Source organism: Hevea brasiliensis, chromosome 1, assembly GCF_030052815.1.
Source record: "Hevea brasiliensis isolate MT/VB/25A 57/8 chromosome 1, ASM3005281v1, whole genome shotgun sequence".
Classification (NCBI taxonomy): domain Eukaryota; kingdom Viridiplantae; phylum Streptophyta; class Magnoliopsida; order Malpighiales; family Euphorbiaceae; genus Hevea; species Hevea brasiliensis.
The window spans coordinates 22129109-22140801 of record NC_079493.1 but is presented as its reverse complement, the minus strand read 5'-3'; the positions used below and the strand labels follow the sequence as shown (position 1 = coordinate 22140801).

General features: G+C 33.5%; 3 protein-coding genes across 8 annotated transcripts; 2 read left to right on the top strand and 1 right to left on the bottom strand.

The window, feature by feature from the left end:
• The first annotated feature begins 476 nt into the window (after positions 1–476).
• Positions 477–1641, top strand: LOC110654464 (uncharacterized). The gene is made up of 2 exons (XM_021810473.2): positions 477–1289; positions 1419–1641. The coding sequence occupies exons 1-2, from the start codon at positions 711–713 to the stop codon at positions 1521–1523; spliced, it is 684 nt and encodes a 227-aa protein (XP_021666165.2). The 5' UTR covers positions 477–710; the 3' UTR covers positions 1524–1641.
• A 4442-nt stretch (positions 1642–6083) lies between these two features.
• Positions 6084–6853, top strand: LOC110654462 (18.1 kDa class I heat shock protein). Its single transcript, XM_021810470.2, has one exon. It carries the CDS (start codon positions 6232–6234, stop codon positions 6694–6696), a length of 465 nt encoding a protein of 154 aa, XP_021666162.2. The 5' UTR covers positions 6084–6231; the 3' UTR covers positions 6697–6853.
• Positions 6854–7358: 505 nt separating this feature from the next.
• Positions 7359–11180, bottom strand: LOC110654461 (uncharacterized). Of its 6 annotated transcripts, none has more exons than XM_021810464.2 (11): positions 10886–11173; positions 10673–10807; positions 9950–10016; positions 9760–9841; positions 8919–9015; positions 8712–8795; positions 8434–8474; positions 8230–8295; positions 8065–8124; positions 7837–7888; positions 7359–7740 (listed from the first exon to the last, which is right to left on the bottom strand). In XM_021810464.2, the coding sequence occupies exons 1-11, from the start codon at positions 11043–11045 to the stop codon at positions 7652–7654; spliced, it is 933 nt and encodes a 310-aa protein (XP_021666156.2). In that variant the 5' UTR covers positions 11046–11173; the 3' UTR covers positions 7359–7651. The 6 variants fall into 6 exon arrangements, with proteins under 6 accessions (XP_021666156.2, XP_021666157.2, XP_021666158.2 ...); XM_021810465.2 differs by having other exon boundaries at positions 9763–9841; positions 10886–11169; XM_021810466.2 differs by lacking the exon at positions 8065–8124 and having other exon boundaries at positions 10886–11180.
• Positions 11181–11693: the final 513 nt, after the last annotated feature.

The following is an 11693-nucleotide window of genomic DNA, read 5'->3' as shown; positions in this document are numbered from 1 at the left end:
GTTAAGCAAAATTAAAGCAAACCAAATTAACTATATAAAAGTATTGAAATTCCTAAAAAAGAAAATTTCTGATGGAGAAAAATTAAGTTTGTTTTGAATTTAAGAGTAATGATTCAAAAGTTATAGGATGAAAAAAAAAAGTTCTGATTTCAGGTCTAAAAAATTAAAATGAAAGATCTCTCCAATTTTGATTTTGACTTTGATTTTGATTCGGTTCAATTTTTAATAAATTTAATTATCACTTTTTTAATGGAAAATTTTGATTTTAACTTAAAAATTGAATTGGATCTGTTGATTTGACTCGATTCATTCAAAATTGATTAATGAATCCAAATTTAATTAATTTTGATCTAATGTTAATTTTAAATTAGAATAGGCCGGTTAAATTTGATTCTAAATCGGATCATATAACACTACCTCTATACATAGGGCAGAAAATGAAGTTTTGGCAATGAAAGTGCAATAATAGAGAGTCGGTGCAGGCTGATGATCAAAGATTCCCCATTTACTTTTACATAGTTCCCCTTTTGCTTTATGAAAATCAAAAGAACCTATTTTATCACTTTCCTCCTTCTGATTATCGCAAAATAATCAGTTAACTTAAAGCTTAAGTTTGTAGATGCATGGGCTTGATGGTTACCTGCTATATATGATGCAAATCCTTTCTAGGCCAAACTCAGAATTAAACAGGGAAATATTGTATAATCATAATGGAATTATCAACTGCTGCAAAGGAAGCTGAAGGCATAAGTTTGCAACTCCTTGTGGACAATCATTCAAACAGGGTGTTATATGCAGAGACAGGGAAGGCTTTCGTGGACCTCCTTTTTGGTTTCCTACAGATACCTTTGGGTTCCATTGTTGGAATTCTTCAAGAAAATCACATGAATGTGTCTGGTTCCTTTGGTAGATTGTTTGGGAGTGTAAAAGAGCTGGAACCCACTTATTTCCAATCGCAAACAGTTAAAGAATCTCTCTTGAAACCTGAGGTGGCCTCAGCCTCTCTTGCCCATCCACTTCTCCAAAACTTTGCTACTCCAAAACAACTGAAGTCCGAAACTATTACTACTCCATCCTTCAGGAAAGGGATTGTACAGGCTCCTTCAAGTTCAAATCGAGCAGAGGCAGGGAAGGAAGTGATAGGGCTTGTCAAAGAAGGTGAAACAAAGTTTATTGTGATGGATGATTTAAGGGTGTTCCCACTGTCTAGTATTTTTCTTGTTGATCTCCTCAACAAATTCAATGTCAATGATGCTAGCTTTTGGGAGGTCAAGATTAATCTCGAGGAGGTATCTTCTTCTATTCAAGAGCCTTTGTTTTTCTTTTTTCTACTCAATTTTCAGTGCTATATAATTATATGGATTTGTAATTATTATTTGACATGTAAAAATTTATTTACTTGGTTGTGATTTTGTCAGTGCTTGGAGTTAGTGAAGGCCTCGATGAAGTCTGATGCAGTTCTCACAGATGTGTTCATTGGAAACAAATCCCCAAGAAAAGAAACTAAAATCATCACTATTTGAAGGAAGCAGATCTATCCATCTATTTATTTTGAAAGATGCTTTGTTTTTGTTTCAATTCAAAGGGAGGTGGCAGAGTCCTATATATATATATTCCTTCGTTTGCAAGGAATTGCCCCTACTCTCTCTCTCTCTCTCTCTCTCTCTCTCTCTCTCTCTCTCTCTCTCTCTCTCTCTATATATATATATATATATATATACATGTATGGAAGATTGTAATTACTATTCTCATTTCTACTTGAGTATAATTACAAATTGACTTTACAGCAAAATCTTTAGCAAGTCAATTATTGGATTGATGATATAATTTTGAGTCTATTTGGTAATATTAACTATTTTAATAGCTTTTAGTTGTTTTAGTAGTTATCAATTATTATATATTAGCTATAATTATTTTAGAGTCTAAATTAAATTAGAATTTAAAGATTACATAAAATAAAAAGTTTAATAAATTTAAATTTTGAAGTTTACTAATTAGAAGTTTTACAAAGATTAGGTTTTAGCGGCCTTTTGGTTGGCCATTATATTGTAGAAAACTTACAAAGTGGGAAGGTACGTTAAATTCCATGAGTTTTGCTTTAGTGAATTTGAAGGTGAAAAAAATAATTAGCTATTGTAATTATTAATTTTTCTTTAATAGTAGATTTATTAGTAGAATAGACTTACGTCAAATCACGTTGTATGGGTGTAATTTTCATAACAAACTATTGAATATTAATTGTTTGTGGTTAACTATTTATATAGTATTTTAAAATAGAAGTCTTCGATAAAAATAGTTGTTGGATTATTTGTTTAATGTAAAAACAACGGTATCATCTTTTTTATGCTAGTTAAAATAATTTTTAACATCTAAAAGTAAAATATAGAACTGTATAATTAAGATAAATAGTGTTTTGATTAGAGTAAAAATATAACGTCTTGAATTTTGAAATAATTATTTTATGTGTAAATTTTGATATTTTAATGGATTAAATATTGTGGTATTTTAATTTGAATTTTTGGGTTTTAAACTTTTTTAAAAAAATTAATTTAAAGACCACATAGCAAGTTTGAAAATATTTTTGAACTCCATAACTTTTTTTGAGTTTTTTGTAATTTTTACGAAATTTTCCGGCCTCATTTTGGATCCTATGACAAAGCAAAAATTAAATTTCAAGTGCCCTGAATCGAACTGATTGAATCGAATCAATCCGAATCGAACCTATCGAATCAGATCAGTCCCGTTTCTTTTTCTCCACAGGACCTCCCTCCTTCTCTCTTTCTTTTCTCTCTCCTCCCTTCTCCTCACTGCCAGCCAGAACCTTTCCCTCCTTCCTCCCTTGCTAGCGCACCTCCAGCGCCCCTCCCCAGCCACCGGTAGCCCCTCTCTAGTGAGAAAACGCACCCCAAACTTCCCTCGCACGCGTGACCTTTCGTCTTCCTTCGACGATTTCAATGATTTCGGCCACCAATTGAACCGGGTCATGTTCCCTTTTTATTTTTCACCTCACCAGCTTTTCATAAACATCAATTTCATTAATTTTCATCAAGAAGTTTGTGTGAATCGAGACCATGAAGTTTTAGCCTTTTTTTACTTATGGGTTAGATTTCTCCCAAATTGTAAATACTATCAAAAATTTGAGACTGAGACCACCAGCACTTCTTATACGTCGAGAGCTTTGTAACAACACCAATTTGGAATTTTTTCAACATTGAAAATTTGGTGAATCCTACGAGCTTGCCAATGATTTTTTGAGTCTTTGCCGAGTCTTTTTAATTAAATAAAAATTACATTATAACTCCTGGTGTTTTGTTCTTCGCGTAGATATTTTCGTTTCAAATAAATTTCACCGACAACGGGAACTGCAATTTTGGGTCCGACACATAGGCGACCGAACCTACTTAGGAAATGGGTCAATATTACAGTGCTTCCTATCATTTTCAGACACCCAGGACGCGTTCTAGGTGTCAGAATTGGTGTAGGTAAATACGAACTCTAAATTTTCCTTTTTAACATAATGTTGAGTTTAAAGTAAAATCCATAAAATATTCGTGGGTAACTAGAAAGCTATAATTCCAATTGTAATAGCAGAATGACATTGTTAAGGACAGCAGGGAATAATTATAGAATTTTTGGGATTAATTTGAATAGTTTTTGAAAAATGTTAGTTTCAAACTAAATAGCTAAATTGTATAGTTATATGAGAATTGACTGGTTTGGTAGGCCTAGGAGAGGCATTGTGTTATTGTTGTATTATGGGTCTGAGGCCTTTTGGATTGAGAAGTGTTAGTTGAGTTATTTTGCAGGTTGCGTAGGTCCTAAGTATATGGGAAAGTCTGTTGAATTTTCGGCATAAATTTAGGGTGTTTTTGACTCTCTAATTCCTTTTTTTTATTTATTATTGATAAACTTCTTAAATATAATTGTTAGGTGATCCGAGTCAGCTTTGTTCTTCTTCTCAGCCACCCTAGTGACACTTGGATAATTTGTGAGTTTGATATTAATTTTATTTATAATATCAATATTATTAATTTATATTCTAGGCATACTCATGCATTCACTTATAGGTATTTATGTAACTAGTTAAATGCTAGGCACGACCCTTTACTGCATATGTTATTGAATTTATTTGTGGATATCGCTTTAAGATAACTTGGAGTCGTGTATGTGTGTTAGCATGAGTATGATGTGGATATGGATATGGGTAGAACGGATAGTTGCGGCTGGAGCTTAACTCCCTGGGACTCGATCCTTATATATGGATAAGTCGGGTAAGCACGACTTTGAGTTGATCTCGCTGGCCCTGCACTTGGATTATTAAGCCAAGCTCCGGCTTGAGTTGACCTAGCTGGCAAGCATTGGATTAAAAGAGCAGTATAGGGGATTAGCTCCTATATATGTATTGATGTGACACATGAATGCATGCATGCTCCAAATTATCTTTTGTGCGAATATTGATTGAATTGTTCTGAACTATGTGAACGTGTTACATTTCATGTATAGGAATACATTAGTTTTAGATAGTTATAGAAATTATATTTAAAATCAATATCTTACTCTCTGAATCGAACGCTTACTCCTATTCAACTATTTTTTCTCAGATGACAGGTGGTTTTATTTGAGATTAACCTGTTTTTTTTCCTCCACAAGTTTAGGCAGAAAATATTTTAATTGACCTTTATTGTCTTTTATTTAAATTTAGAACTCCGCATGAAACAATAGTTATATTTCTTTTTTTTCGTAATAACTTAGTTCTGAAGTTCTAAAATTAATTATGTGGTATTGCTTGGATGTATGAAATGTTATTATTGAGAATAGAGGGAGTTGAGCTCCCAAAATATGGATATATATGACTTGAGTTTTGTGAGGGTGAGCTGAACTCTCTATATTTTATTAATTTCATTTGTTTATAGGTTGAGTGAGTTAATGTTCTCCATTGGATAGTTTAATTTATGATCGGACTTTATCCGTTTGTTTTCTTAGAATTGAGCTATCTTATCAAGCTTTATGGTTTGGTTAGAGATAGTTAAGTTTACTACAGACTTTGAAAATCTTACGCTGATCCAAGTTTTAGTGCCTGTCCGACTCAAAATTTGAGTCGTGACAAAAAACATTAAACGTTATCTTAATAACTATTACCGAAGATAGCTTTTATATATTTTGTGGCCGATAAAAAATTTTAATAAATTAATTAGGTGGTGAAAAATAATAAATGATTTTTTATAGATAATTTAGTATTAGTAAAAATAATAAGCATTAATTAATTAACTATTGCCCTTTTCAATGCAGAATATCACATCATTAATTGCATACATCTCACATTGATAGGATATAATTAAAACAAAATAAATATTATAATTTTGAAGTGAACTAAATTATTGCTATTATCAATAAAAGTGATGTCTTGTTTATTTGGGGTAAATAAATTAAGTAAAACTTTTGTGAAGGGTAAACAATTCTCTGATTTAATTTGTATTATTAAATTAATTTCTCATAAGGTAATTTATTTTATTTTTCTTGTAAAAAGGAAATAACTTACTAAAACGACATTCGATAAATTACACTTTTCTAATTAAGTGTATTATAATTTACAAATTCATTCTTTAATTTGTTATACTTTAAAAACACATATCATATTTTTTAGGGAATAAATTTCATTTTTTGAAAAATATTTTTTTAAAAAGACTAAATAAAATTGATCATATAATAGAGTTTTATTAATGTTGAAAGGGGCAGCCATGAATTCCGAAAATATTAGTCTTCTGTGTACTTTAAAATAGACATAAAATGATATCCTAATAAATAAAAAAATAATATTCTTCTTTCAATAATTCATTATACAAATTTAATTAAATTTGATACCTATCTAATGGTTGAAATTCTTATAAACTAAGAACATCTTAGAAGCATCCAATACTATCCCAACATTTTTATGCTAAACAAACATAACATGGAAGACAAGATTAAAGAGGAACCATGGAAGGTCGAGAAGTCTCCTAAAGGTGGAGCCGAAGAGCTAAAGGGGTCTTGGGTTCACGAGAAGTCTCTTGTGTTTGCTTTCTTTTTACTTTTTAATATTTTATTTCACAGTTTTGGGGCCAGAATCCTCCCCTCAGTGCCTATATATAGAGAGTGCTCATCTCACTGCAACACCATTGGAGATCTTATCAAGGCTTTCTATATAGGTTCTTTTTGCAAGGTTTTTGTCCTTGTTCTTACACGTTTTCAAACATGTCGCTCATTCATAGCCTAAAAACCAATGTTTTTGACCCACTTTCGCTGGACATATGGGATCCCTTTGATGGTTTCTTCAACTTAGCACTCCAAGATGTGTCTGCTTCGGCTCTGGAGACTTCAGCTATCATTAACACAAGAATTGATTGGAAGGAAACACCAGAAGCTCACATTTTCAAAGCTGATGTCCCCGGACTCAAGAAAGAGGAGGTGAAAGTAGAGGTTGAAGATGGTAGAATTCTTCAGATTAGTGGAGAGAGGAACAAAGAGAAGGAGGAGAAGAATGATAAGTGGCATCGCCTGGAGAGGAGCAGTGGCAAGTTCTTAAGGAGGTTCAGGTTGCCTGAGAATGCTAAGATGGATAATGTGAAAGCTAGCTTGGAGAATGGTGTGCTTACTGTAAAAGTTCCCAAGGAAGAGATAAAGAATCCTGAGGTGAAGTCCATTGAGATATCTGGCTAACTTTTAGTCCTAATCTTCATATCCCAGCAGCTTCAGCATGAGTTACCTCAAATAAAGTGCGTGTGAGATGTGCTTGTGATTTTCTTTTATTTTTTTTTGTAAAAAAGGACTGGTGTGAGCTTCTTTCCATAAATAAAGGTTAAGATTTGGTCAAGAATTTCAATTGGTTCTGTATGAGTTAGGCTATTCAGTTGCCAGTATAGGAAAATTTAGTAAAAGCATCAAGCCATCACAAACATTGAACAATTATCTCAAAAAGCAGATTGCAGCGATACACAACCCCCACTACTAAAATTTCATGGTATACAAGTAATTGTACAATTATACATATCTAAATACGTCACATTACAAATTTCCAAATACAAATTCAAATACACAAGCCAGCTGCAGCCAACGCTCAAGAAGGGGAGCATCGGTCGCTGGCTCAAAGCAGAGCAGCATGCTTGACAGTTGAAAGAAATCATGACCACGTAATTCACTTGGGATGTCTGAAAAAATGCCAAAACCTTAACCCTGCGTTCCAAAACCTTAACCCTGCGTTTGGACATCATGCAGAAAACAAGAATTTCTACTAGTGTTTGCTACATGCTGTAGGGCTGAATAATTCGATAGCTTCAAATAATGGGTAGATACTAGATGGACAACTTCCAGCAGAAATGGGATTATTAGGTCAAAAGAGCAGTCGTATGCATTGATATGGTTTAACTTAAATCAATTTACATGAAATATCAGTTCCCTCCAACAGGGCATTGATATGGTTTAACTTAAATCAATTTACATGAAATATCGGTTCCCTCCAACAGGCCATATAGAAAAACTTGTGGCCCCTTTGTCACCAAACCAAGGAATTCGGGTGGGATATGAACATAGGTACCTTCACAACTTAGGGCGTAGTGCAATGTGGGAAAATGAACATCCATTCAATGTTAGCACAGCAAAATATGCATTAGTAACATCAGTCTCTTACTGTAAAAAACTCCTTCACATTTTGAAGAATACCCTTGTCGTATGGATTTGTAAATCTCATCTCAGTGAAGCCTCTGCCTAGGTTGGCAAAAAAATAACGGCAGCAACAACTTAAGATATCATCTGTGGCATTGATGCTATAGACATTGAACCAACATGGTGGCATATATTTACCTGGCTGGGACTGAATAATGACTTGAAACTCTGAGTATTTCTTCCAGTTTATCTGAAGAAAAAGAGTATGCAACTCAAAAAATCTATGTTGCAAATAGAATCAGCTTATTTCACTGAAGGCAACATTTTCCCTGACATTCTTAATGAACATAGCAAAAAAAATATCTCCTTTCTCTTGCATAAATAACATTTCTCTCATTTTAGTGCTACCATCACTAGGGAACTTACCCACTCATCAGTCCTGATGTTAAAGCACATACAATATATATGCCATGCCATAAACACCCCCTAGTCATTAAAAAGATTCATATCAGATATTGAAACACAATACTTTCAATGATGGGTTTTCAAGGAAAATCTAGAACTTGGATACTAAGCAAAAACAAAACAGACCTGCCATAGTACTTGGAGAAGAGTGAATAGCAATGTACTGATAGCCAAACTTCCAGCCAGACCAATCTATACACATGCATCAGAAGAAAAAAAAATTATCAGATACACTGCATAGTCCTAATAGATAATGTCTAATTTAAATTTAGGATTACAAGATAAGAAAAGGTAGCAATGGGTAGGTAATACCAGCATAGAATGGCTTACCTCAAACCTATTTCCACCTAAGATCTGGGTATCTCTGATGACTGGGAAAAAAAAAAAAAGAATGTAAGAATGAGCAGTAGTGGAATTAAGCAGATGAATGCTTTGATGAGTTTCAATCCTCAACCACAAGCTAGCGGAGTATATTGCAGATTATATATATCTAAATGTATCATGTCTATGTCATGCAATATTATCTAGGATATCATAAGTAAAAACCATAGAGAGGGAGGGAGGAGGGAAGGGGGGGAAGCAGCACAAAATTGCCTGCATAAGCTTACACTGAAATGAACACATCACATAAGAAGCTTCAGTACTAAGAAACCCAAGTAGCAGAACCATGAAAAGAACATGATTATTCTGCCCTGCAAAGTGCAGTTATCAAGTATTGCAAGCATCAATAAGTGAAAAGGCCATTTACAAATGAACGCTCTCTGAGAAGGCTTTTAATCAATCTTACAAGGAAAATTGTGACGATAAGCAATCACCTATACAATTCCCAAAAGCAGGACAATGGTGGTCAAACCCCTTTACATATGCCTTGCAGAGCTTACAATATCTAACCCTCTTCAACAGTGAGGAACTCTGCAAAAACAATAAAACATCAATTAAATGACCAATCATATTTCTAAGGACAGCAAAGAAAGAACCCAAATATATAGAACTTTAAAGAGTAGGAAATAGGAAAAAATATCAAATCTTGAAAGTTGCTAATGTTTAGTGAGGAGAAGAAGAAGAAGAAAAGGGCTAGAAATCATAGCAGCTAATAAACAAATAGTCTTCAGCTACATGTCGGCATGAGATTAAATTGGCAATTGGCATACAATATTTACAAGTACAAGAACTTTGAAGTAAAAAAAGGTGTCTGTGTGCTTTGGTTGGATGAGTAAAGTATGCTCTGATACAAAAAGAGAAACGGAGAACTTCTAATTCATATAAACTAACAAGCTGGAACTCAACAACATCTAAAAATAGTATATAACCAAAATGCCATCAGATTAACAGCACAGAGTTAGTTCAGCATTGTCCAATTTACATTTCAAAGATCCAAAACCATTTGAACTGTTGCTTATAACTATGTATTAGGATGTATTGGTATACATCCCTAGGAAAACATTAAACAAGCAAAAGCTACCTTATCTGCTCTATATTTATTAAAATAAAAAGGTTAGAAGTTTAACTACAATAAATAATAGCAGTACTAAAAAATAAGAAAAATAAAATTACTACTGTCACAGGCACCCATGACGCATGCCATTTGTTAAAGTCTACACGGTCTAGTTCATGTATGCTGGTCATAATACTTTAGTTGGCTCAGTTCAAACTTACAACCTCATTTTGAGCTTCAACTTCAAAAGCTTTAATTTCATCGAGTTGGGAAGTTACCAAACCAGGATCACTTGATAGGATACTGCCATTAAGAACATTCTACTTTTTAATGAATGGATGATGAAACCAACCAACAAAATCTTCTTTCTCAATGACTGATAGAACAGGAGAGAGAGAGAGAGAGAACAACCTACATACACCAATGAAGAGCATGGCAACCTCTCCATTGAACACAGCATCAATGAAAAATGGAATGGCTGCAAAACAGGTAAAATTTGAAAGTCATTATCGTGCAATAAATGCCAGTTTTAATAGTCCATTTCACATGCATATTCTCATGATGTGATGAATATTGTCAGCTCATGCACTCCCAACCATGGTCAATGACTCGTTGGAGCAAGCTGCAAGCTTATAGCTTTTGAATCATAAGCTTCCAGCCTTCCAATCAGAAACAACAACAACCATTTGTTACTGATCAATGGTCATACCTTAGCATTAGTCAGTAATAAGCAATCCCCTAACTCTTGTTTTTCCTTTTTCCACTTTCATAACTGTTACCCTCACATCCTAACAGTTAACTTAACCTCGTGAACAAGTGCAGGATCACAGTGTCACTTACCCAAAAAGGATCATCATTCGAATTAACTAAATCTAACATATGACATCCTGTGCCTCATTAACCAAAATTATTCTACCAGAACAATGTTCTTTCTATTTTGATGATAGGCAGTCTAAATTATGCACACCATCCCTCAGAAATACTGAATTTCAAATATTTTCAGAAACCCTTCTTGACAATATTGCAAGTACTGTGTGTTGTAAGCACCAGCTTAAAATAGCGATCAACAATTCCTTATAGAAAGCAACTCATTTTTGAAAGAACAAGAAAATTCTACTAGCCGCTAATATCTACCTTGACGAACGATGACGAAATAAACAGCCCAAACGAAGAAAATATTGCAGAAAACGAAAGCTGGAGCCGAAGCAAAGACCCCAAGAAGCCTCCTGCACCATTTCCCAAAACCCACGACTAACAGCAGCACCACAACTGCATAATAGAAACAAAAATTCGTAAAATTTTCGAAGTAAAAATCACAGAAAATTTTGAAAGGGAGAAGTTGGGTACCTGAAAGCGCGAGTTGAATGAGAAAAGAGGAAGCAGAGAAGAAGCGAGGGACAAGGGATAGTGCAAACTGAGTAAGAAGTACCAATATACAGGAAATTGTGCAGCGACCAAGTGAAGCTAGCAATGGCTCCTTGTTCCTCTGATGGTGGAACTGCCGCATTTCTTTAAGTCAAAATTTTGATTCAGCTGAGAGTTTCTACTGCTCCTGGTGAGGTTTTCTTCCCTCTGCTTGTTTCCTTCTTCTTCTTCTGCTGGTCAGCCGTCAGGGCCAGCCCACATTTTTTAGCCCGCGACCCAAGAACTCGGAACTCTAAGGTTGTGTTTGGATTGAAGGAAATTAAGGAAGGAAGGAAAATTTTAAAAGGAAAATAATCTTATTTTCCATCCACTTGTATTTGGTTAGAGAATAAAATAAAGAGAAAAAAAAATTTTGAAAGAAAACAATAGATTGATTCTACTCCTATTTTTTCTCTAAATTAAGGAAAAAGTGAGAGAAAAGTGTTTAAAATTATAAAAATATTTCTATATATTTTATGTTTTTTTGAATGTTTAAAGATAATATTGTAATTTTACTCTTAAAAAAATAATTTTCATCTCAATATTTTCTCTCCTAATCTAAACATAAAATAAAAAAATTATTTTCCTCTCTAATTATTTTTTCTCTTCTCATCCAAACACAGTGTAAATCATCAATAAGCCCACTTCAAACTATTTCAATTTAGTTTGTTAAATTTTTTTAATCATTATTTTAATAATAAATATATTTATAAATTATTTTTTATTAAACACATTAATTATTTATCAATTA